The 25,055-nt window shown below is 61.0% G+C and overlaps 1 protein-coding gene across 10 annotated transcripts in view; it reads right to left on the reverse strand.

Annotated features, from left to right (window-relative positions):
• CTNND1 (catenin delta 1) overlaps nt 1-25,055 on the reverse strand; it is a 33,965-nt gene that overhangs the window by 2,891 nt on the left and 6,019 nt on the right. For 3 of the 10 annotated variants that reach the window (XM_054197658.1, XM_054197661.1, XM_054197659.1), the window contains exons 2-16: nt 13,490-13,608; nt 12,366-12,679; nt 11,154-11,225; nt 10,731-10,889; nt 9,989-10,521; nt 5,619-6,082; nt 5,323-5,506; nt 4,934-5,051; nt 4,125-4,278; nt 3,706-3,723; nt 3,385-3,453; nt 1,874-2,001; nt 1,164-1,314; nt 700-892; nt 479-593 (exon numbers count right to left, since the gene is read on the reverse strand). In XM_054197658.1, coding sequence (XP_054053633.1) covers nt 479-593; nt 700-892; nt 1,164-1,314; nt 1,874-2,001; nt 3,385-3,453; nt 3,706-3,723; nt 4,125-4,278; nt 4,934-5,051; nt 5,323-5,506; nt 5,619-6,082; nt 9,989-10,521; nt 10,731-10,889; nt 11,154-11,225; nt 12,366-12,560 — 2,553 coding nt within the window. In that variant the 5' untranslated portion in view covers nt 12,561-12,679; nt 13,490-13,608. Of the gene's footprint in view, nt 1-478; nt 594-699; nt 893-1,163; nt 1,315-1,873; nt 2,002-3,384; nt 3,454-3,705; nt 3,724-4,124; nt 4,279-4,933; nt 5,052-5,322; nt 5,507-5,618; nt 6,083-9,988; nt 10,522-10,730; nt 10,890-11,153; nt 11,226-12,365; nt 12,680-13,489; nt 13,609-19,372; nt 19,478-25,055 lie in introns of those variants that run through there. The other 7 variants (XM_054197657.1, XM_054197656.1, XM_054197660.1 and 4 more) reach the window with 6 other exon arrangements.

Raw genomic sequence — 25,055 nt, forward strand, 5'->3', positions numbered from 1 at the left:
CAGGAACCCTCCCACCTCGAACAAGGGCCCTGAAGCAACCAGAGGGTGCTCCAGAGCCCATGGCTGCACCCGCATCAAGGAGTGGAGGTGGCCTGCCTGGACTGGGTTGGGGCAGCACCCAGCCCTTAAGAAGCAAGGACAGTCCCAGCTTTTAGGAAAGAAACTGAGTCCTGGAAAACCTTGATCTTCAGCGCTGACACAGTGGCTTTTAGTGCTGCCAACTTTCATACCTGCAGATCTCCACACTTACACATGGGACACGGGGCTTAAAGCTTTTACAGAGCGTTTCTTCCTTAGTAGAGGCTTCTTGCTGGCCATCCACCAAGAAATGGCAGACGGGACACCTTCGAGGGTCTCCAATCCCACCAGCAAGGTAAGAGCTGAAATCCAGTACTGCTGAGCTCCAGGAACACCCTTCTCCCTGCTGCAGGGCCCTACCTACTGCCCCAGCCACAACAGGGCATCCCCCTCCCCATACCTGGAAATCTGACTTCTTCCAGCCTTCCTTCTCCAGGGGCTTCCGCAGCTCCTTATATCCCCAGACTGTCTGCAAGACGAGGGCTGCTGCTCGGACTTCTCTCTCTGAGCGGTTCCTAGAAATAGGTGAAGGATGAGATGTTTGGAAATACCCATGGCCTCGAGAAAGCTCCTGGAGAAGCCCCTCTCTGCCTCTTGCATTGTCCTTCCAGCAGAGCCTACCCAGATTTGTTGATCAGCACCAACTTCTCAATCCCCTGCGTTTCCCGCAGCTTCTTGGCAGCCTCTAGATTGTCTACAATTACTTCATTGATTGTGTTGAGGATTGACACCACTGTGTCCTCAGAGAGGTTTTTGGCTGGGGTCTGCTGGCCTCCAGGCAGGTTCTTCACTAGGTTGGGAATGGCATGTTTACCTGGGAAGGGGAAAGAGCTGGGCGTGAGCAAGCGAGAAAGAGGACTGCAAGGGAAAAGAAATCACTGCAGAAAGATCAGGGACGGGTGAACAATTTTGATGTCCCTCTCAGTGGAGCTCAGCACACGCCACTCCGTGAGAGAAGCAGCAGACAGATATCAGGCTGATGACATGCCCACATACACTCTCTCAGCTGCCAAGATCAGGAGGAAGTTCCCACCTAACTTGGATGGATACAGACAACACGACGTCCTCTCTCATGCAGCACTCACCTATCAGCTCTTTGTTACGCAAGTCGACAGCCAGGTTGCGCAGGGCTCCGGACGCCGCTTTCACCACTCGCTCACTGTCGTGGGTGAGGAGGTCAGCGATGGCGGAGAGTCCCTTCTCCTGGCGCAGTGCCGAGCGGATGTACCGGCCATACTGCAGGGAGAGGCAGAGCACCACCGTGTGACCTGGGCAGGCACAGTCTCTCCCGCTCCTGGGGCTGGGGACACCACTGGAGCCTTGCCACCCACCCTCATCTTGGGAGCTGAGGGTCCTGGCTCCACCTATTGCAAAGGTCCCACTGCTGTCCCAAAGCCACCCTGCAGACCAGGCAAGCAAGACTTCCCAGATAGTCTTTCCACAGGCACCAAGAGAACGCAGCCCCAAACCTTCATCCCCAGCCCACAGAAAGGAGGGAACAGCAGGGAGCCGGCTGCAAGGAGGGACACAGACAGGCAGCCCTTGGGGAGACACAGCTGGCAGAAAGCACAGAGCCCTTCACAGCACAGGACGGACCTGGTCCACACCTGAGCTGTGCTGCTGAATGGTATCTTCTTGGGCATAAGCCATGCACAAAGTGAACAGCCTAAAATGGCAGAGCCTTGGCCATCTACAGCTCTGCTGGTACCCCAAGGGTGATGGTCCCTCCTCCCCAAGGCCCCCTTCCCTGCAACACAGATAAACATGGACACGGCCAGCTTCACGAAACACTCACTGTCCAGCTGCCAGCACACAGGTTCTGAATGGCTCCTGCCGAAGCCTCTAGGATGGCTGGAGTCTTGCTCTCCTTTAGAAGGGAGATGTATATCCGGACCACTTCTGGCTGGAAGAGGAGCTCATAGCCTGCCAGAAGAACACAGGTAGGAAGGACTTACTCAAGGGCTCTGCTAGCATCTGACTCAAAGGAGCACCGCTAGGCAGACGAGGCTGGAAGCTTTCACCCAGGCTCACTACTTCCTGGAGGCTGGATCCTTGGTACAGAGGGGGCCAGGCTCCCCCACAGTACCAGGAACCCCAGCTCCAGCCCTGATCAAGGACACCACGTCTGCTGCCTGCAGTCCCCAACACACTGCTGCAACTCAGGAGAGGTTTGGGCTGAGCCACAGCAGTGCTGCCATCAGCAAGGAGACCTCAATTTCAGTACAACACCCGGCTGAGAAGTACCAAACCCAGGCAAGGGCGCATGGTGGGGCAGCAAACCTGGCAGCTGGGTGCTGTGGTAGCAAAAGCCTCAGCTCGAGTCGCCACCAGCACCACGTTGAAGAAGCTTGGGTTCACCTCATCCTCAGAGACTGAACCAGGTCTCCAGCTATGCTAGCAAGCGGACAGGGATCAGGCCTTCAAGTATTAACTCTTTTCCATGGAAATACACATCCAGAAGTGACTTCTAAAGCAGCGGTGAGACTGCAGTTTATAGTTGCAAGGCCAGGCTTTTCATCTTGCTCTCTGTCCTCAGCTGTGGTGAGGGATGTCTCCAGCCCCCAAAGCAGGTGGCTCCTCAAACTTCCACCAGAGATGGGTACTGACTCTTCCCACAGCCCAGGTCACCCTGAGGAGCCACCACTGCATATTTGAGCTGCTCATAAGGTCAGGTTTGTCCTAAGTTTCCTTGCAATTCTCCTAGCTTGACTCTTTGTACCCCTGGGAGCACCAGGGTCCTCCAGGAACCACAGGTGTTTTGTGGCAGAAGGAACTGAACTCGAGCCCTGGGCTAACGTCCACTGCTTGGCGAGCCAGGGAGAGGCATGACTCACAGCCCTCCAGACAGCGAGACACTTGTCCCGGAGGCTTCTTGGAATGACCCTTCCTCATGCTGGAGAACACTTTAAGTCAAGGGGCTTTGGCTTTAAATCCCACCTATTCTTCACAGCCAGAAAAGAAAAGCAGGGCAGCTGTGCTAAGAAGAGGCCACCATAAAGGGCTATCCTTCCTAGGGCTGTGTCACCATGCTGTCCCTCAGTCCCTAGGGCAATACTGCCCTCTGCAGCTCCAGGAAGCCTGTCCTGAGGGTGCGCTGAACTCCTCCAAACACAACAAGCATCCTCACAACTGTCTGTGGCACAGCTAGTGTTTTAACAGGCACTTGGGCAACCAGAAACATACCTCCTCCAAACCAAACCTCTGTGCATTTGAGAAGCTCACTCCAATAGGATATCAACTCTACCCACTCATCTCCTGGACTGCGTGTGGAGCAGCAGCCCTGCACACACGCACCCAGGAACGTACCTTTGGCTGGAGCTGTTCTTTTGGGAAAATCCACTGTATCAGCACCAGGGTCTTCTGGGACCTTTTTACCTTCAAAGGGCAAGCAGAGCAGCATAAGACACCCACTCTCCCCACCCATCTCAGCGCAACAGCTCTTTACCACTTGCCACAAGAACAAGCCCAGAGGTGAGCTGAAGCTAAGCTACCAGCACGTCCCAGGAGGGAATGTCAAGGGCATTAGCCACACTGCAGGCAGTATGTGCCCAGCTGGGAGGGAACAAAGAGAGCTAGAGAAAGTACCCAATCAAACCATGGAAAAATTAAAACCAAGAGCACACTCACCTCTGGAGAACCATTCATCTATTGGCGAAGCGGAGAGAAGGACAGGAGAGAGGGGAGGCAGGAGGAGAGAAGTGCCGACAGCATCATGGGGCAGATCATTTGGCAAGAAAGCAAAGGGAAGGGGAAGGGACAACACAGGAGAAAAGGGAAGGCGTGAAGTTAGTGGACATCTATCCATCAGCATCCCACCACCACAGAAACCCACCATTAGCTTGTGTCAAACGCTTTGGGTAAGGCAAGCAGTAGCTCCCAAAGCCAGGGGAGGCATGGACCACTGCGTCTCCAGAGAAAGCTGCAGTTTGGCCTTCACACGACAGATGCCAAAAGAGGAGCACAGAGACCCCAGACCACCCCCTAGCTCCGCTGTAGCAGATCTGTCCTTATCCCACCTCCCTCCACGCTGCTGCCACCCAACGAACCTTTGCCCTTCTTGGCACCAAAGCAGCTCGCAGCATGGGGCCCAGCGTTGTTGGCAGGGGCCAGCGGTGTCTCCTGGTAGCGCTCAGCATGGGGGATCTCACGGTGGACTTGGTAGGACAAGTTTCTCAGCAGGCACACACAGTTCTCCACCAGCTAGAGAGAAAGCCAGATAGTTTGACTTGGAGTAGTAGCACATGCCCATCCCGTGTCTCTGACTGAGGACCCCTTCACAGCTTGCAAGCCACAGAGTCCGGCCAAGGCGGGCTGAACTGGGACCAGGAGGCTGTGGAGCCGGAGCATGCCCTCATCCCAAAGCAGCAGGCATGGCCAGTTCCGCAGGCATGAGTTCATACTCTGCTGGGCCAAGAATCTCTCTGCCATAAGCACAAAAGGTCCAAGGCAAGTCTCAAGGAAAATTCAAGCCAATGCCTGGTCAAGGCAGATCAGGGAGCCCTGAGCCAGGGGATACCAGCGTGGGGATGAGTGACACCACTAGACCCCTGTCAGGGGGCCTACACTCCTACTGCAGGCTGAGTGCCAGACACCTCCTGGTCAAACAGGTCACACCCCACGCAGGCTACCTCTTCCCAAGCAGAGACCATGGAAAGGCATGAGCCTGGACTGGGTTTTCCCAAGATAGCCCTGTCAGACCAAATCCCCCCCTCCCCGGGTGAAATTGCCCCCATCCATTCTTCATCTGTCTGGGGATGAACCCAGCTTCAGCCACCATGAACAGCAGAGCCCTGCTAGAGCTGGTTGACAAGGGCAGAGCTCTACACGTGCCCTCACAACACCTCTGCTGTGGTACCTTGCTGTCCGAGTCCTTCTGGCCGATCTCAGACTGGACGACATAGATCAGGGCATCCACCAGCCCGTCACATTCCCGCAGCTTCCGACGGGCCTCACTCCGCTCTGAGCTCACGTTCCTGGCAGGCAGGAGAGAACCGTCATGGGAGAGACAGCAAGGAACAGCCCACACCCAGCAGAGCTCAAACCAGGGAAAAACTGCCCCCCTCCACCAAGAAACACCTCCAAAATCAAAGACTGCATCACCAGTAGCTGTCCTAGGAGAACAGCTCCTCCGCAGACCTCCTTTGTCAGTCCCAGAAAGCTAGCAGGAGCAGCCAGGAAGAAGCGTCACAGCAGCCCCAACCCACACCGGCTCTCTGCCAGCAGTTGGTAGCCCCCCTCCCATACCTAAGGCAGCCAGCGGTGTTGGTGAGCACTGACTCCCACTCGAAATGGCGGGGTTTTGAGTCCTCATTAGGTTCCCGCTCCCAGCCCGAGCGAGGAATGACAACCTCATCGGTCAGAGCATGTAGTGCATGATCCACAATGGCCATCTTGATGGAGTCGTGCGAGGACAGGTTCCACAGTGTTCCTGCAATGCCACAAGCAGGAGGTGATCACTCAGACCATGTGGGCTTAAAAACCCACACTGTGCATCCCTCAACCAACAGATTAGCCCCTCCGCTCCTCCCTGGAGCCATTACCTGTGATGACCTCCGTGAGATCCATGTCATGGGCCTTCCGCAACAGGCGCACCAGAGCAGGTACCCCATCACAATTCTTGATGGCAATCTTATTGTCTTGGTCCTTGCCGAAGGAGATGTTCTTGAGGGCTCCACAGGCACCATAGTGCACCTCTTTCTTAGGGTGGTCTAGCAATCCCACCAGCACGGGAATACCCTTCAGCTTGCGCACCTCTGTCTTCACCTTGTCGTTACGGTAGCAGAGGTGCTGCAGGTAGGCGGCCGCATTGGACTTGACGGCGTCCAGCCGGAAGCTCAGCATGGCTATCACCTCCGGCAGCTCTGGCTGGCGCCAGTTACCCGGGGCTGGACCTCCCTTCCGCAGGCTGTCCAGACTGGCCAAGCTACCCCGCTCATGCTGAGCCAGAGGGGCCCAGTAGTACCGGTCAGGGGCCACTTCATCCACCAGCATGTCTTCATAACTCCTAGGAGAGAAGACAGAAGGCATCAGCATGAGTCCTAGCCCTGCAGGGGGAACGCTGTGCCCCCTCCAACCCACCAGAAGATGGGCTGAAGCGCGCACAGTCTAGTCACCACTACCCCGCTGGAGTGCGCCGCGCAGATGCCCATCAGGGCTGGGAGCCAGGCAGCAGAGCAGCACTGGGGCACCTTCCTACTGGGTCCAGCAGCAGTTTGTAGCTGCAGGAGGCCACCTCACACAAGTCCCCGGGCCTGCTCAGAAAGCAGGAGGTTGTCCCCCAGGAGAAGGCAGCCTCAACAGCTCTTCCAGTCCCTTCCCACCCACTCTCCAGGTTTAGCTTTTGGGTCAGAGGCTGGATCCCAGTCTCTGTGTAACCTCCATGGAGGCAGGAGTCAGCCCCAGAGGCACGAAAAACCATCTGGGCCCGCAGCCACTAGAGGGCAAGTTCATACCACAGCAGATTGCTGGGAGAGCAAATCACCCAGGGGCTCCCCAGCCGTTACACCAGCACTGCGTGGGCCCAGCGAGCCCAGAGCCCAGCTTCAGGCCACCCGGTTCTCTGCCACACTGCCTGGCTGCTCCCAGACACACAAGTTGCAGCCAGACCAAGCCACTGCCATTATTTCAGAGCATCATTTTTACCCAGGATGGGGCTCAAACCCTTTTGCCTGTACACGCCTGGTGATACACTCAAGTTGTGCTGCTGCCCAGGGGACAGCCTTAGTTGGGCATCAAGAGACACCCGGGCTCCAGGGATCAGCCCCACTGCTCCCAGCTCTGGCGCAGGGAAGAGCTGTGGTCCCACAGCCCATGCCCTGGGGAGGAACAGTTCACCCACAGACCCAGCAGCACTGGGAACGAGCCCCAACAAGCACATGGAAGCTGCAGAAAGTGCAACTAGTCCCCCATGAGCCAGTGTGACATTTAACACCCACAGAGCACACACCGCACAAAATCACAGATTCTCGCCCTATTTTTGTAGTCACTGGCAATATAATCCTTCCCCCACCCAGGCAGAGGAATCTAGCAATTTCCAACAGAAAGGGATGGGAGGGGACTTGGCACTTAAACGGAGCGCCCTGACCGCCGCTGTTACCCCTGCTGTGCTGGGACACCGGGGACGCACAACCAAGGTCCAGGACGAGGCATCATCCTCTGGCTCACGTCTGTCCCAGGACTGCTCAGCCACCTTCTGAGCTCCCAAATCAGGTGCAGGCAGGGGAAGTCGCAAGGAAGGATGGCAGCAGGTTCTGCTCCTTACGCCACAGCTTCCCCTACAGCCTCTGGTACAGGACTCCCTAAAACCACCGGCTCCACACGGCAGCTGCTTCCACAGCCGCATCCCCTACACGGTGCCACCACAGATGGTGGCAGTGGGCTGCGAGGCTGGCTTTCACGCATGTCCCAAGGGGGAATGCACTGCTTGCCACGTGGCCCGGCTACTAAGAGATGCTGAGGACTCTGGCTACTCCAGGGAGTCGCTCCCCACTGCTGTGGCGCAGGGTGCTCAGTGCACCGACACCATCCTCGCAGCACGAGTGAGATGCAGGCGAGTGCCAGTGCTGCAAACGAGCCACCCGATCCTTGTCATCACGGCCGGCAGCCGACCCAGCTCCCATGCCAAGACTCACGCACCCAGGGAGCTCCTGCGCAGCCATGAGGGTCCTTCAGTGCCGATGCCCCCCAGCCCCTCCAGGTGAGATGGGCTGGCGGGGAGGGGGAGGACACCCTGCACTGCCGCTGACCCCCCTTCTCTCTTCCCCTGCAGAGAGGGAGCTCCGAGAGCCACAGGAGAGGGGACCCACGTGCTTTGTGGCCGATGGCAGCCAGCACGGGCTGCGTGTCTCAGCTCAACGTGCTCTGCCGTCTCCCGCGTGCCTGGCAGGCTGCCCCCCTGAAGGAAGTCATTAACAGCCAGGCCCCCGCTCAAGACAAACATCTCTGAGGCAGGGGGGATGCTGATCTCGCCTCTTCCCATTCCTGCGAGCCTGGCGGCCGAGTGTGGATGGTAACTGAGAAGGCACGGGACAAGCCAAGCTCAACAGCGCCTGGATTCCACAGATTGCTGCGATCTTTATCGGTCTGCCTGGGGAGGGAGAGCCTGCTCATGGGCTGCACCAACCCATCTTCAATAGCCTCCACCATCCCTGCAGGACAAGGTGACATCTCCACCAGGGCTGCTCCTTGGCCGTGCTTGGAAACGGGACCTTCTCCCTCTGTTGTGACCCAACTCCCCTGGTCTCCTGCCTGGCTGGAGCTCCTGTATCTGGCTCCACACCCGGCTCCTGCAACTCCTGTCCCCCAGGATCTGGAGGGGCAGAAGAAGCACGGACACCCCCCAGCCCAGCAGAGAGGACTCGTGGGCTCAAAGGACAAGCTGTTCAGACTGGGCCATCCAGGGAGGGCTCCTGCCCCTTCGTGCTGGGCAGGGCAGGAACCCAGGGGAGGTTTGCAAGGCAGAGCCTCTGTCTTGGCTGGCATTTGCTCCTTCTGCAGCCCCAGGTTGGGGCGAAGCAGCCTCGGGTTGGACACGCTGCTTAACCCCTTCTGCCCAGGCTGCTCACCGAGGGGACGGCCATCAAACTGCCATCGCTGGCTTCTGCCAGGCAGCTTGAGCGGGTGCAGGCAGCGGGGGTCGCCTTGCCAGCCCTCCTCTAACCGGCACAGGCTTCGCAAGGCGAGGCAGGGCAGGGAAATCAATCTGGGTGAGCAACCGCCCCGACTGGTTCAGCACAGCAAGAGAAACACTTGCGCTGGCAAAAGCCAAAAGGACAGACAGAGCTCCTCCTTCAGTCCCTTCAGCAGCCAGGAGCTACCGTGGATTTACAGTACGTGCCTTGAGATGGGTGGATCTCTGATGGGGGCTGGCAAGAGCCTCCTTTCCCTCGGGTCTCTCCCCCTGCCTCTGTTTTATGCCCTAGGAGCTTAACCAGCCTGTGCTCAGCTTTACCTGTCCTGCCCGCCTCCCCCAGCCCCGGGGCACGCCGGAGATGCACATCCACCCCAGCCTGCTGACACAGCCCTCTCCCCATCTCTGGGACCCAGGCTCAGCTCCTCACTCCACTCCTTCCTCCCCACCCTCAGAGCCCCCTACAGCACCTCCCCAAGCCCTGCCTGACACCCAGGCAGCAAGCCGAGCCGGCCGAGAGGCTTCAGCAGGCAGCGGCAGTGTTTGTGCGAGAGGCAGTCGCCACAAGACACCAGGCCACAGGAGTCACGGCCTCAGGCACGTAACACCCTGGGACGGCCAGCTGCATGGCTGGCAGGGCAGGTAAGGGACCACCAGGACCCTGCTCGGGGGCAGCGGTGGGGCTGTGTCGGTGGGGCTGTGTCTCAGCAGTTGGGCTGGAGAAGCCGCCGATCACCCACAGACAAAGGAGGGGGAGAAGCTGCTGCTGCCAAACAGGTTGAGCAGCTTCTCCCGCCCTGCCCTGCAGCCGGGACACTACGGGAAGGCTCCGGGCACCGCAGGGCTGAGCCTCGCTCACTCCAGCCCCGGGCTCAGCTCCGCTCCCGGGGCTGCTCTCAGCTCCCGGAACCGCATCACGAGGCTGCTGCTGCAGGGCTGCACCGCACAGCCTGCACCGGGCACGCTTCCCAGCGGGATACGCCAGGCCAGGGCGCGGATGAGCCCGCCGTCCCATCAGCGGAAGGGGTGGCAGAGACAAAGGGCCCGGAGCTACGTCCGACCGCCCAGTGGAACTCCTTGCTGCAGGACGACCAGCTCAATTAGCACTGTGTTTTAACCGCCAATTAAGCGGACAATTAGAAGCGGATGCAAGTTTTCTCCTGCATGAGCCGCCCATGACTCAGCTCATGGTACTGTCTCTGTGATCATCCTTCCTCTGACGAAGGTGAAGTTAACGGGACCCCCATGGCATCCCCCACTCCAGTGCCTCCTGCCACTTACCTGAGCCGCCGCCGGGGATCAGAGGGGGTCCCTGCCCGCCTGGCTGTGCCGTAGTCAGACATAATCCCGTAGTCCACATCTTCAAAGCCCACACTGCGCTGGTCATCCTCCAGGCCGTACGGCTCGGGGTGGAAGTGGTTGAGGTCCATGTTGCTGCCCCCGACACGCACTTGAGGCTGGGGGCCATAGATGTCCTGGCGGCTGGGGGCCCGGTAGGTGTCCATGGAGGGACGGTAGCGCTCGTCAATGCGGGTGACACGGGACAGGCTGCCGTAGTTGTGATCGCTGCCTGGGTAGCCATCCTCGTAGGGGCGGCCATAGCCATCGGGGTAGTGGTAGTTACGAGGGAGGGTGGCTGTGCCCGGCTGGCTCAGGTAGCCACCGGGGCCCCCATTGCCATTCTTGCGGAAGTTCCTGTCCATGGTCTGGACGTAGTTGCTGGTGACAGGGGAGGTTTCCAAAGGTAACCCATCCGGCCCCACCGGCACCTGCTGCACCGTCCGGGTGGTGACAGTCTTCACCACCTTCTTCACCTAGAGGGACACATGCAGGACACGCTCCCATCAGGAAAGCCACCACACCCCTGCGTCCCCAGGTTCCCCTTCCAGCCCAGCACCTTTCTCCAGGCAGATCTCACACCCCGTTTTAGCTCATGGCATGGCAGACATCAGGGCTGCAGCAGCCCAGCCATCGTGGTCCCTGGCCAGAGCTCTGCCCCTTCATGCCCTCCCCAGGCCTGTACCGTGGTCTCTGTACGCCGGGTCGTCCCATCATCTGATGTCTCCACAGACACGACTGACATGGCCCCTTCTGGGTCCTCCTCCATAGTGTAGGTCTCCTCCACAATCTGGCCCGGGTCCTGCATCCTGGGGATCGTGCTGTACAAGAGGTGGCTGTGGTCCTGAGGGGAGCAAGGGACAGGCAGTCAGACCCCACTGCCAGCATGGGAGCCCCTGGAGCCAGCCAGCCAAGAGATCTCACCTCTCAGGGAGCCCCGATATACTCTTGCATGGCAAGGGGTACCAACAACCCCACACCCAACTCCCCTTCAAGCCAGGGCAGGCACATTGGAGACACAAGTCGCCCTCACCCAGCTCGGGTGGGGACACTGGAGCCCTGCCCTGCTCCCCCCTCCCGGCAAGCGAGCTGCCAACAGCCCCCTTACCTGCGGGCCGTTGAGCTTCAGATCTGGGTATTTCTGCCTTTCCAGGTCAGCATCGCCCAAGAAACGGCCGTTCTGAAACACAGAGCACCATGGCAGGCCTGTTACCAGGCTGATCTCCCACTGCCGGGATCCCATATATCCATCCACCCCTTCCCTGCCAGGCTCCGAGCAGGCCATCTCCTGCATCCGAGACACCCAACGCACACCCCACATGTCACTCCCAGGAGAGGAACACACTCCACGGGGGTCTGTGCAACTTGCAGCAAACCACCCCCCGTTCCAGCCTGGGGAAGAGTTGGAGGACACGCCATTCAGTGCCCCTCCAGACATCCCAGCTCCCCTGATGGAATGGCCAAGACCCTTCCCTGCTCCCCAGCATGGCCCTGGAGACCTTCCACATCTTCTGACGCAGAGGATGCAAGCGATGTCCCAGAGGCCCCCCGGCACTGCGGGGGGACAGCGCGGATGCTCAGCGGCTGATTGCAGCGTGCTACCGTTTGACTCTCTCACGTTCCTGCTCTGCCCACCCCTTCCTTCCCCCGACCCACACGTCTCTCCTCGCACCACCACCTTCCACAGACAGAAAGGTACCTGCCTTTCCACCTGCCGGCAAGGCACAACACCACACACCAGCCCTCCAAGCAGCCCTCCCCAAAACAGAGCCCGGGAAAGCGAGAACAGGAGAGAGACCTCAAGCCAAGGCAGATGAAACCACATTTCCAGCCCTGTAGAGCTAAGAGATCTCTCCCAGCCCTGGTTTGGCTGTTTGGGGGACAGACCAAGACTGTAGGGACTTGCCCACCATCACACTAGAGACACACACACTCCCCCACAGCTGTACACCAATCCCTGCATTTCGGCCACCTTCCAAGAAGCTGGGTGGGATGGGGAGCCAAGATGCCCAGGTACTGAACACAGACAGCTTCCAGCCTTCACAGAACCAAACCAGAGCTGACCATCCGGGCTGGCTCCTTCTCCCCAGAAGACTCCGGCTGCTGAGGTAGGTTTGCACATCCCCAGACCACCTTCAGCCCCAGTGCACAAAGAGCACCATCAGTGTTGCAAGACCAGCCTAGCCCTCCTCCACCTCACCTACCCAAGGAGGGCCAAAGGAAGGGAGCCAGGCCCAGGGCTGCCCCCACCAAGGCAGGACTGACACAGACGGGGGCTCCGGGAGCCTCCACACCCACCTCTGCCGAGGGGGTTTTTTACCTGGTGCCGCCGGGTGAGCGTGCCGTTGGCCAAGCCCGGGCCGGCGTCCTGTGGGGAGACCCGGACTCGTTCCAGTTGGGCTGAGACATGGCGCCGTTCCTCCTCAAGCGCCCGGGTCAGCTTCTCAAACTGTGCCTCCTGCTCCTTGACAGAGGCAAGGATGCTGGCGGTCGACTCCACTTCCGAGTCGTCCATGGGTGATGGGTGCCCAGGACGGGCAGGGCGGGGGGCACAGGGAGGCACAAGCGGAGGTGGCTTGGTGTCAAGGTGAGGGGAAGAAAAGTGACCCAGAAGGGCAGGAGCCCCTCTCTTCACTGCACATGATTTGGGGGAGGAAAGGAGGAGAGAAGAGCGGTCAGAAGAGACTGATTTCGTTAAGACAGATTCTCAGAACAAGAAAAATATAAATTATCTTACAGCATTAACACCCATTCCCACCCACACCGGAGAGCTGGCAAGAGGGTCTCAGAGCAGCACAGCCCTAAGTGAGACTCAGATGGTCCTTGCCCCAGCATTTAAGCTTGGGGAAGCGGCACTTGGGGGGCAGAAGGTCCTCCCCCACCACACCAAACAGCTGGGGTAGAGCCAGGCTCAGAAGAGCTGCTGTGTCCTCCCTCTTCCCACAAGGGCCCTCCTCAGGCTGCAGGAAAACTTCCCCTGGAAGGAAAAGCTTCCTGCAGCCAGTGGCGGGGGGGGGGGGCACGTCCTGGGGCAGAACAGGGCACAGAATGAGAAATCACCCACATCCCATTATTTCCTCCAGGGAAGGGCTGAGGGAGAAGGCTGTGTCACTTCTCTGCTACCTCCTCCCCAGTGTGACAAGAGGCGGGGAGTGAGTCCCAGCTCCACAGCAACTTCCTACCCAGGAAAGGGGATGAAGTGGGACAGGATCCCCCTAAAGGGGACACCATGAGCCCCTTCGACTGCTGCCAAAAGTCACCACTCTCCAGGTTCTCACCAGGGCTCTCAGGGCTGCAGCCGCCCCAGGAGGTCCTCAGCCCACAGGCCTAGGGACGGGCATTGGCTTGGACCCCGCCAGCATCGCCTCCCAAAGGGGAACAGCGAATGAGCACACCACAATCAACATATTTTGACAGAGAAAGGCAATATTCTTCCATACAGACCTGTCAGAGGAGGAAGTTCGGGTTTGATTGGCAAAGGCACAGGACAGCCAGGTCTAGACGCAGAGAGTCATGGGGGAGAGAGCCCAGCCACCACAGTGAGGAAGCGGGAAGGAAGAGAGCTGCAGGGACAGCAGGACAGGAGGTCAAAATCACACTCAGAACAGAGGGAGGGCACGCAACAGAGCGGGGAAACAGGCTCCTCTCTCCCACCCCCCCTTCTCTGAGGGATGAGGCAGTGCCTGGGGAGGGCTGGTGGGGAGGCACACATGGCGCTGCTCCCACAGCGGCCCCCCAGCATCTCCGACTGTTCCCCACTGACGGGGGACCGGCCCAGGCGCAGAGGAGTGGCAAGGGCTCAGCCCTCCGCCCCCCGCGCAGCCGAGTCCCAGCAGGCCCGCCAGAGGTTTTCCCAAACCCGAGCAGTCATGGCAGGCATGTGGGGACTCGTTCGAGCCAGGCAGCCGGCACAGAAGCTGCTTTCCCACGGTCTCCAGCATCAGCTCTGCCCACTCCCCCCGTGCCAGCACCCCGGCATGGCTGTAGCAGTGACCTGGGACCAAGAGCACGGGCAGTATTGTCCCTCCAGAGCCCCGCGCTCCCTGCGGCTGCCTCTCCAGTCCCGGCCTGCAGCAGATGCTGGTTCAGAGGAGCTCAGAACAGGGCTTTTTATTTTTTTTTTTTATTAATTTCCCACACTATCTCAAGTGTATCCAGATCAAACCCTTCCTGAAATGCCTCCCCCACTCCCAAGGAGTCCACTCCTCCTGTTGCTCTGCCCCTCAAAGGCTTCCCTCTGACACAGGCAGCCCTGGCACTTATCAGACACCGTGGCACCACCACGACTCAGCCCAGCAAAGCAGGGTGGATTTTTTCCAAGCCCGTTGGAGGCCGCCTGCAGCACACTGGAACATCTGGTCACCGCCACCCTGTAATCTGCCTTCATCAATAAAAAAATCCAGTTGTTCCACCCGTGCCCATGCGATGTCCAGCAAGAGACGAAGCTGTGGCACACGCACACCCGCTCCAGCTCCCAGCCCGACGTGGGCTGGAATGCCCGCCGGCCAGTCCGCGCCCCAGCAGGAACACAGCCCACCACTCTTGGCTCAGGAGCCCAAGCAGGCTCTTGGAGGCTCCCAGACATGACTCCTGGCTCATGCACGCAGCTTTCCACCCCTCCCACCTTGCAACAGGTATGCCCTAAGGCTTTTTCAACAGATTGACTCCCCAAGCCTTGTATGGAAATGCAGGGACAGCCCTGACCCTTGCTGCTCCCAGGTCTCACCTGCCTCACGCATTTGCAACAGAGATCCTCTGAAGGAGAGGCCTGGTGCCTCCCAGAACAGTGCCGACACATCCCACTTCTCACCCTTGAGTCAAGCACTCCCCACCTTTGGTGGGCAGCCACCCACTTCAAGCAGGAACGCAGGTCCTCTGCCTTCTGGAACTCACTGAAGGCCACTGTCAGTCCCCACGGACACAGGACTCCAGCCCCACGGAGTCCCACTGCAGGGGGGCTGCTGCAGCCAGCCAGGTGCTGGGGAGAGGCAGCCTGGACCACTGACCCCCTTCCTCTCCCCCAAGAAAGGGGAGCACCTCCTTGCCGCATCCCAGACTTCTCCAGCAGGTCAGGGGGATGGTCCGACCACCCAGACACCCCACACCACTGGAGCATCCAAAACCACAGCCACAAGCCCCATTGGCTTGTTGCGATTCATTTCCAGAGCGGTATTTCACCAAGCCCTTCTAAAGAGAGGAACACCCCCCTGCAGAGAAGGGACCCTCCACAGCATGACCCTACCCAAGTAGGTGTGCTGCTATTAATGGCTGCCCAGCCTGCCCTTGACCATCTCTATGCAGAAGAGGCATTTTTTGGGGTGCGTGAGGATGGAGGCAGCATGCTGGCCTCGTGGAGGGATTTAGCTGAGCCCCTGCTCTTGTGAACGGGCTCGCCCGCTTGCGAGGAGCCTCGGTAGTGAGCAGCAAGCACAGACCAGCAGGGTTTGCCTCTGCGGGAAGGCACGGAGGAGAGACAACAACCCCATGGATTCCTCCGGCCCCACGTCTGCCAGGCGGGCCCTGCAGCCTCCCCAGCCCTACGTCCCCATCTCTGCACATCCCCTGGGAACACGGCCCAGAGAATGTGGAAGCTAACAATGAAACTTGCAGGGCCGTTAAGGGCCCCAGATAAGGGGCCAGAGCAGCTGCGAGGCTGTTTCCTTCCCGTCCCTTCCACAGGGAGTAAACACAACAGCAGGGGGAAGGAACAGGACAGGTCCCTGGCCCGCCAGCTCTCCTTGTCCCCTCGCACTCAAACGTCCCTCCAGCCCGGGTGGGAGGGGTGCGGGAACACGCACGGCCACCAGGTTGGGGCAGAAAATCCTCTGGGAGAGGGGACAGCTGAGGGGCGGCCAGGCTGTAGTGGAGCCCACGGCTCTGCAGACCCAACACCAGCCAACTGATGCTCAAGAGTGGGGTCCTGAGGGTCTCTCCACAGGTCAGCCATGTTCAGCAGTGGGGCAGGGGTTCTTTGAGTGCCTGGCGCCCGCCCTGTGTGCAGGGCTGTCACCCCTGCCCTGAACCGCAGCAGGGCTCCATCACGGGCAAGGGGTGCCAGCAGAACAGGGTGCCTGCGGCCGAGGGGCTTGTCCAGCTCTCCTCCTGCGGCCTCCCCCGCCAGGACACACCACCTCCCTCCACTCTCCTTCCAGCCATCTAGTCTTCATCGATCCAGGATTAAAGATGTAATTACCGAGCGGCAGTGCCAGTCCAGGGAGGTTAGCAAGCACTGTCCCCAGCTCTCCCCACAGACACACGCCAGCGCCATCCTGGGCTGGAGCGCAGCCGTTGCCTGACAGCTGGCTAACACACAAACCCCAAACAGCCACTCAGCCCTACGCCCACCCAGATGTGGAGAATCTGCCCCAAATTCCTCCTGACATGTCTCACACAACGGCACTGCGGGGACAGGGGCTTCCTGGGCACAGCAGAACCCCTCACCACCTCCCAGTGACAGCTTGGGCACTGGTCACCTTCAAAGCGGCACTGGGAGGGGAGGGAAGAGGAGAGCCTCAGCCAGCAAGATGCTTGTGACAGCTCGAAGCCAAATGCGCCTGATCCCACAAGGGTGAAATTCCAGGGATCACTTTGCGCCCATTCCCCCCCCTCCTCCCCAGCCTCTGAAGATACAACTACAGAGCATTTTTCCAAAGCCAGACCCTGACCATCTTTGAGGACGGCTGCATGAAAGCCTTTTCATCATAAGAGAAGCACTTGCTGACACACCCGTTACTTAAAAACCCCAGCAAGCCAAAAATATTTCAGCTGGCTGGTTCAGGGCAAAACAAAGAGCCTAAAGACAAAACACACCCCGGAGCAGCTTCTGCCCCAGGGCAGAAGAAGCACCAGAGACTTCCCCGATGGCTATCAGCAAGAGGGGACTGCCAGGGACCAATGCAGCTACCCAGAAAGCTTTACATACAAATCCCTCTGGCCTTATCTCATCTCCTGTCTTCCTGGCACCAGCACAACCCTGTGCAGCGCCCAGAGGTCCTGAAGCCAGAGCAGGTCCACCAGAGATCTCCAATGTGCGGTGCCTTCAGAGCCCCCTGGCAGGGAGACAGCCACGAGCCGATGTACATGCACAGAGCTTCCCTCCACGGGTACCCACCATAACCTTCCTGGCTGGACTCAAGGCTTGGTAGTAGCCTGAAAGGCACCCTAAATCCTGACCAAGACCTCCAAAGCTCTTCCTCTGGGGGAAGCTTTGACATGGCACATTTTTCCAAAACCCCTTGCCCCTCCTTCTGGAGAGGACTGCCTTCCCCCAGAACAAACACTTTGCCTGGAAAAATAACTTCCAGGGCCAAACCACAGCCATGCCCACCTAGGGTTGACCTGCACCCTCCTCTGCCGGAGGATGGAGCTCAGGCCTTGAAGGCTCCCCACCAGGAGTGCCTCCCCGTCAGCCACGGAAAGATTAACCCCGGGGCCCAGACCAAGCCGGCAGATGGGGAATTGTACACCACAGGCCGGGGAGAACGGACAAGATCTGGCAGATAAGACACGGGCAGGAGGTTTGACAGGCAGTACCTGCTGCAGCACGGGGGATCTCCAGTACCCAGCCCCCACCTGGGTCTTTCCAAGGACCTGTTCCAGCCCCAGTCCGCACCCTGAGTCCCCAGAGAGCTACCACACAAAGGTCCTGGGATCCTTGGAGCTACGGCCACTGCCTCAGCATGGAGGATTTTGGGCAAAGTTCAACCCAGGCACCTACAAAGCTACAAGCCACCTCTGCCACATCAGCCGTGCCCCAGCTCCCCGCCGAGATGCTCCAGGTGCTCGCTCCCAACAGCCCTCTGCCACTGGGGAGGGGGACACAGTGTCACATCGGCTCTGACTGACAAGTCATGGCCTCCCCGCAGCTTTGCTGCTTGTTTGGGCCCCCCCACCCACCCCCGGCACCTGTTAAGCAAGTGGCAATGTTTGTCACCACGGGCGGACACCCCTCGTAGCCCCCCTCCTCCAGCCGCTCCCCACCAGCCGTGGCCAGGGCCAGGAGGGACCCAACTGCTCACCCGGGCTGGCTGAGCCCCTGCAGGGACACCAGGAGCTCTGGGCTCACACCAGGCTGAGGGGAGCCCGAGGAACTCACTCCTGCTCCAACACAGTCCCCAGCACCCAAGAGACAAGAAAAACAGCAGCATCGCTCAAATAATTCGCCTCGCCCTATCAATTTGAGAGACTCTGAGGAGAGCCAGCTGGCTGCCCGCCCTGCAAAAGCCAGCATTAACAGCCCTCAGCACCAGACCCCCGTCCTCCAGAGAGAGAGGAAGCAACAAATTCTCCTGGTTCCAGTTGCCCATCATGATGCACTTAGAAAAAAACAGAACCCACATCAATAATTCAAGCCTGCAATTGTCCCGAGCGCTTGCAGCACGTTACACTTGCTTGTTCTGCGCAGGTTCACAGCCCTGCTAATTCACCACAGGCTTTTGGTCAGTCTCAATTAGCTGAAAAACAAATGCGCCAACATCTTTGGCATCTCTCCACCCCCCTGCACACAGGGTCCAGGCTCATGCATCAGTCCTTAGACCTCAGCCTGCCCGAGGCAGCAAGCACTAATGCTAGCCAAGGCGCAGCAAGCCAGCAGGCCACCGGGCAGAACGCCCACAGGCCCAAGCTCATCCCTGTCTCACCTGCTTCTGTTTTCAGTTGAGGAGAGCACAGCAGCCTGCAGCCCCGGGGGGAAGCAGCATGGCTGATGGCGGGCAGTAGCTCCCACGTCCCCATGTGGGCAATGGAGAGTTTTGGCCATGGCTGTTTCCCTCCTGCCACCCCAGAGGTAGGGACATGCCCGCGGCTGGCGCTGCCAGCTCCCACCACAGACCAGCACACCAGGGAGGGACCCGCCTACCTGGGCAGCTGCCTCCTCGCTCCAGGTTGTGCAGGCCACCCTCCTCACACTCCCCAGCCCGCTCTGCCCAAGCCCTGCCAGACCCCACCACTGGGGAGAGGGTCCCCCATCTCCCAACAAGGTGCTCAGCTGCCCCCTCGGCCCCTGGCCCCACTGGAAAGGGCTCTCCCCAGAGGCAGGTCTCGGAGTGCAGTCACAAGGTACTTTGGCCGGGATGGTGGGTGGCCAGCTGGCCCTCCCCGGCCAGGAAAGGGCTGCTCCCGCAGGCGGGTCAGACACCGCCTTGGGCGCCTACCTGCCCCAGCAGAGCCCCACCTTTGGGGTGGGAGCCCAGCCCCAGGCAGCGGCGAGAGCAGGCAAAGCGCCATGAGCAGCCGCCGCGGGTGTCAGCGGGAAGGGAGCCGCTCGCCTCCACCCATCGCGCCCAACTGGTCGGACCAGCAGCAGGTCCGCCAACTGGGCAACCTCACCTGCCACCCCCAGCGCTGGGGACGAAGGCCACGTCGCTGCGCCAGGAAAGCCTCCCTCCCGAGGGAGTCACCTGCGGAGATGCAGGCAGGGACGCAGCACCGCACCTTATAAGGGAGCGGGCCAGCAGCCAGCCGGGCCAGCAGCCAGCCGGGCCGATAAGGAGGGAGCGATAAGGGCAGGGTGGGGCCGCCGGAGGGGAGGAAGCAGGCTGTGTCCTTCCCCCCCAGCAAGGGCAGGGGGCCCAAGAATGCACCATACCCATCGGGTCTGAGGGATGGGTCCGGACACAGCTGGGGGCTGCGAAACACAGCAGGCGATCCCCTGGGATGGGGTCTGTCCCTGGCCCGACTGAGGTCACCATGACGGGTGCCGTTGGCCGCCCTGGCAGGACAAAGAGGGAGAGGCAGCGGAGCAGGGGCGGCGGGAGAGAGGGGGAGCATGGGGTTGGCCGCAGAGAGCAAGGCTTGTTGTGCTGGTATGCCAGCAATCCGGCCGCGGGGCAGCTGTCCTCCCGGGCAGGCGAGGGGGCCACTTGCCCCTCTCCCAAGCACGGCCAGGACATGGCGCAGGAGGAGGCTCCTTCCCTCCTGTCCGGGACGGAGTGAGACCCCCCCCCGGCGGGCTGGGGGAGCTGCCGGCCCCCTGCACCAGGCAGGGAAGTGCTGGCCGCTCCCTCGGCACCACAGCAAGTGAAGGGAGACTGAGCTTCCCTCGGCACTCTCGGGGAGGAGAGGACAGGGTCCCTCCCAGCAGGAAGGCGGCCAAGCCGCCGGGCTCCAGGCGGACACCGCCCCCTCGCAATCCCCGAGCTGGACGGCCACAGGGCCACCCTGCTGCCCCCAGCCGCCCCAACGGCCCCACGGGTCCCCCCACCCGGGGGACCGCCGCAGGACGGGGGTCCCTGGCACAGAGGGGCACCAGCCCCACGGCTCGCAGCCCCCGCCCCAGGAGATCCGCGTGTTGGGAGCCCTTCAGCAGCACAAAGGCGGCTCTCTCTGCTCTGTGGGAATTTGCAGCTGAGCGCTCGGCGGGGACAAAGGGATTTCACAGCAGATCCCGGCCGGCCGCTCTCCCCCCGGCGTTCCCGCTTCCTGTCACAGTAGCGCCAGGCCTCAGGGGCGCAGCGGCAAACAAACACCCAGCGCCGCGCTCTGGGAACGCGGCCAGAGCATTCCCGGGACCGGCCGCGCTCCGGCGGCCAGCGGGCTCCTGCTTCACCCGGCAGCGCCCGGGCAGGAGGGAGCAGCCCCCCAGCTCCGGCTCCGCCACCCCAGCCCCAGGAGCACGGCAGAGCCGGTGGGACACAGGGCAGCCACCATCTCCTTGCTGTGCCCGAGGAATGGCAGCCACTACAATGGGGGACACGAGATGTCCCCAGGGCTCGGTGGGACCCCCGGCGTTGTGCTGAAGGTCAGTGCTGCCCCCAGGCTCAGCCACGCCAGGACCCTGCCCTTCGCCCCGTCTCTCCCCCACCACCCACCCACCCACCGCCCGGCTGAACTCTCCCATTCAGCTGCCTCTCTCCCACAGCAAAAATAAACAGCAGCCGGGCTCTGCAGAGATAAGGGCTGTGCTAGCAGTGCCCAGGGAGCAAAGTCCCCCTCCATTAAACCCCAGGACGCGGTGCGGGAGGACGACCTGGTGCCAGCCCGGCATGGGGACACTGGGATTTCTACCCCTTCCCCAGCGCAGTGGCCTCGCTGCAGCCCCTGTCCCTCTTTCCAGGGAAGCCACTTGAGATCATTTCCTCCCCCAACACCTGCGGCCAGGCTGGTCCCCAGGGCCCGGCCCCGGCTGCTCAGCTCCAACCGGCGCAGAAGGGCACAGGGGATGGAAGCGCAGTGGGAATCCCACCACCAGCAGTGCAGAGCCACACAGGTCTCTCCTGGGGAGCGCCAGGGCCAGGGACCAGCCGGCATTATCCACCTTCCCTGCAGAGAGCACCCAGGTCACCAAGGAACCAGGAACATGGAAAGGAGCAGGAGACCAGGGTCCCCCATACACCAGCAACCCCGGGGGGGGTGTGTGTGTGTCTCCCTGTGCCAGGGTCACCCCAGCGGCAGACAGGGCACCCCTCCCTCTGCCAGACGAGCCCCACACCTCTCCCCGCACCGAGCAAACAGGCCAGCAGTGAAGCAACACTCGGTGCAGGAGCGGCACAGAGGGAATTGCCGACATCAGGCCAAGCCGCCCTTGCAGGGGCAGCAGCAGCCCAGGAGAAGCGGGACCCCTGTCCCCTGCCTCGCCCAGCCAGCCTGGGCTCCCCGAGCAGCCAGGGCGGACACTGGGCTGAGTCACAGCACGAAGCACCCAGGGGCCAGGCTGAAAACCCCAGCGCCATTCGGCATGACCTCATCAGGTGCCCTGCTCGCTAATTGCATGCGTGCGTCGGCACTCGGAGAGGACTTGGAGAGCCCTGCCAAGAGCAGTAATGAATGGGTGAAGAAAAGCCACTGGAGAAGCATCAGGCAAGAGCCAGCGACTGAATCAGGGCTGGGGGCAGGGAGTGGTGGCTGCTGCCCTGCCGATGGGCCATGGCAGGGTCACGGCACAGCCCTCGTGGTGCTCCGAGTGCCCACCAAGGTACACACACAGGCTGGCCGAGCTCAGAGGGATGGCAGGGCGTCATCCCACCCCAAACCATCTGCTGGTGCCACATCTAGCTACTGCTCCCCCCACCCGCCCCTGAGAAGCCGCTTCCCAGGCTCCCATGCGAGCCGAAGGGAAGGAAACCTGTGTTTCCTGGTCAGACGGGAGATGACATCGTGACTTCCCTTTCCCGTAAGCTCTAAACACGACGTCCTGCCAAGGGCCGCTCCCCGCCGCCCCGGCCCACAGGCAGACGCCCTGGAACCCAGCCGGGAACAGAAGGCACGGGCACCACCACCACCACCAGCCCAGTCAGCATGGTCCACCCAGCAGACCAGAGCCCAGCCAGCTTGCTGGGAGCGTCCTGCCTCCAGGGAACACATAGGAGGGCTCCTCGTCCATGGTGGTATCACATTCCTGCCCAGGGCCGAAAGCATCCTACAAGCAGAGGGTGGAAGATGCCATTTTCCAGCCCCAAGAGGACACATCTGTGCCCACTGTGCCCTAGAGATGGGCTTGTTACCCGCAGAGCCGCAGTGGCACCAACACCGTAACTCCAGCACGATGCCCGCTCACCGGGACTGAAGGCGAGCACGCACGGCTGCTCTCCAGCCTCCCCTCACACACCCCACCAGCCAACGGGCACACACAGACAGGGCCACCCCACACTTTGTGGCGTTCCCAAGGCTCCCTGAGTCCGGACGGGGACACTCCTGGGAACCAGAGTCACAAGCTCCCCTCACAGCATAAGACTGCCGCAGCAGCTTGGCTCCCTAGGCCCATCCACCCGCCCTGCCCGGGGCGGCTCCTCTCGCTACCGAGGGAAGTGGTTTTCCACCCAAGCCAGCTGCTGGAGACAGACACCGAGCAGAGATCAAGGGAGAGGACGTTTCCCCGTTTGCGACACTGGTGTGCTCCAGAGTGGAGCTGCAGGGCCCTGGGAGCTCCCTCCTGCAGGTAAAAGCAGAAGGGGAAAAAAAAAATAGAAACAGAGAGGAAGGAGGGCTACAAAGTCGGCCTGGAGCAGGCAGACTGCCCACATCAGAGAGGACTTCTCCCAGAGGCACCCCCAGGCTGTCCCCCTCCTCCCCCAGCAGACCCCGGTTCGCACCACGCGGGATGACATCCCCCCGGAGCAAGCCCGCCGCCCGCGCCAGGCTCGGCAGGCAGCGCTGCGTGCACCAACACGCTCGCAAGAATGTGTTACTCCACTGGGCAAGGGGCCTGCCAGCGGCATGCAAACACGACCGGTGACCCACCCTTCCAGGTCGGAAAAACTCGTCTTTGCAGTTCCACACACTCCCTCCCTGCCACCCCCGGCAGCCGCCCACGCACGCGGGCTGCCCCGCACCACCATCGCCCCTCTCCTGTGGGGCGCGAGAGGAGCCGGGAGCCCCCGCAGGGAACCAGCCAAGAGATCTGGGAGCTCTTCTCAGAAAAGACCAGCCCGAGTGCCACACGAGATGGGGGTGAGAGGAAAACATGTCAGCTGAGGACAGCGAGACGTCTTCCTCCTCCTGGCCGGGGTGGGAATCGGTTCTCCATATTCATGTACTCTGGGGTTACCCGACTGCCACACTGAGCCACCTCACCCCTGGGAGGGAGCCCACTCCCCTCGCCCCAGGTAGCCGCTCTCCTGCCCAGGAGGAGCCAGCTCATGAGGTGAGAGGGGAGGGCAACTCCCCTTGCTGCCAGCTCCCTCCACCGTGTCCCGGCTGCTTCCACCCTGGCGTGGTGCCAGCGCCGGGGAAGCGTCCGAGGCAGGTATGGCCGAGGCAGGTAGGGCCCATGCCACTTCCCGACGCCCCGGAGGGGCCGGCAGCAGGAAGCTGATGAACTTTGAGCAGCATTCGCTATAAATGGGGCCAACGCCCAGAGGAACGGTAGCCGTCGGGGCCAGGACAGAGGCACAATAGCAGCTCCTGCCCTCGCACGCTGCTGCCACCGAAGCCAGCCCACCCAGGGCCGTCCCGAAGGGGATGCCCTCTTACCAGCCTCGGATGTTTAAGAAGTGCTCCCAGTATGGCACCAACACCCTGTCCAGGCCGTAGGAGAGTTACTCCCAGGGCTCACACCCCAACCCTGCTTGCCCAGACCCTTCCCCGCTTGCGCTGGAAACCCAACCACCAGTGGCCTGGTCCAGCACCCCACCAGGACAGTTTTGTGAAGCACCGTGGCTAGACAGCACGCCTGTGATCTAGATGATCTCTAGAGGTCCCTTCCAACTCTGAAAGATTACATGTGCGCCTTCCGACATCCCAGCAGCACCCCGACCATCTCAGGGCCACCCCGCCTTCTGCCACACAGGCCAGGGCTGTGGTTCCACAGGAGAAACCCTGCTCTCCCATCAGCACAAACATCTGGGCAATGAACTGTTAAAGTTAACCTTACGGGGTTAGCTCAGCCTGGGTCAGGTCCCCAGGCCCACACGGGCACAAGCATTTTTACTGGGGGTAAGAGCTCTGCAGCGCAAAGTCCCCGTGGACCTGCAGCACAAGGCTGCGGACACAGGGACAAGCTCCTGGGCATCCGCTGCTCCCCATCACTGTCCCCTTGCAGGAAGCTCACCTCCCCGGGGGCAGAGGAAGCTGGCGCGGAGGCTGCCTGCAGGGAAGAGGAGACTGTTCACTCCCACCCCATCCCCACTGCCCACCTCCCACCCACAGCTGCCCCGGGCTGGAACAAGCAGAGGGAAGCAGCGGTGATGGGCACCCGGGTTAAGGGTTCACCCATCCTGGCACCGTGCCTGGCAGCTTGTGCTCCTTAGTCACCGCTTTGCCCCCGCGCCCAGCAGCCACCTCATCTCACCCTCTGCGCTGTTGTCACAGTTCCCCTCGCAGGGAAAACTCTTGCTTCCTCCCCACGGAGCAGGACTGCGGGAGGACCACAGGGCACCCGCCACCACCCCAAAGGCTGTGGTCACCAGGGAACATGACAGAGCAAATTACTTGACCGGTCAGCCCCCATGCACAGCAGTCACCGGGCAGGGTGAGCACAGGGACAGCTGAACCAGCAGCAGGCAGCGCAACACCCACAGCCGTCCCGGGAGGGAAGGAAGGCAGATTAGCAACAAGCACAAGACAGGCAGGAGCC

This window comes from Rissa tridactyla, chromosome 4 (assembly GCF_028500815.1).
Source record: "Rissa tridactyla isolate bRisTri1 chromosome 4, bRisTri1.patW.cur.20221130, whole genome shotgun sequence".
Lineage (NCBI taxonomy): Eukaryota > Metazoa > Chordata > Aves > Charadriiformes > Laridae > Rissa > Rissa tridactyla.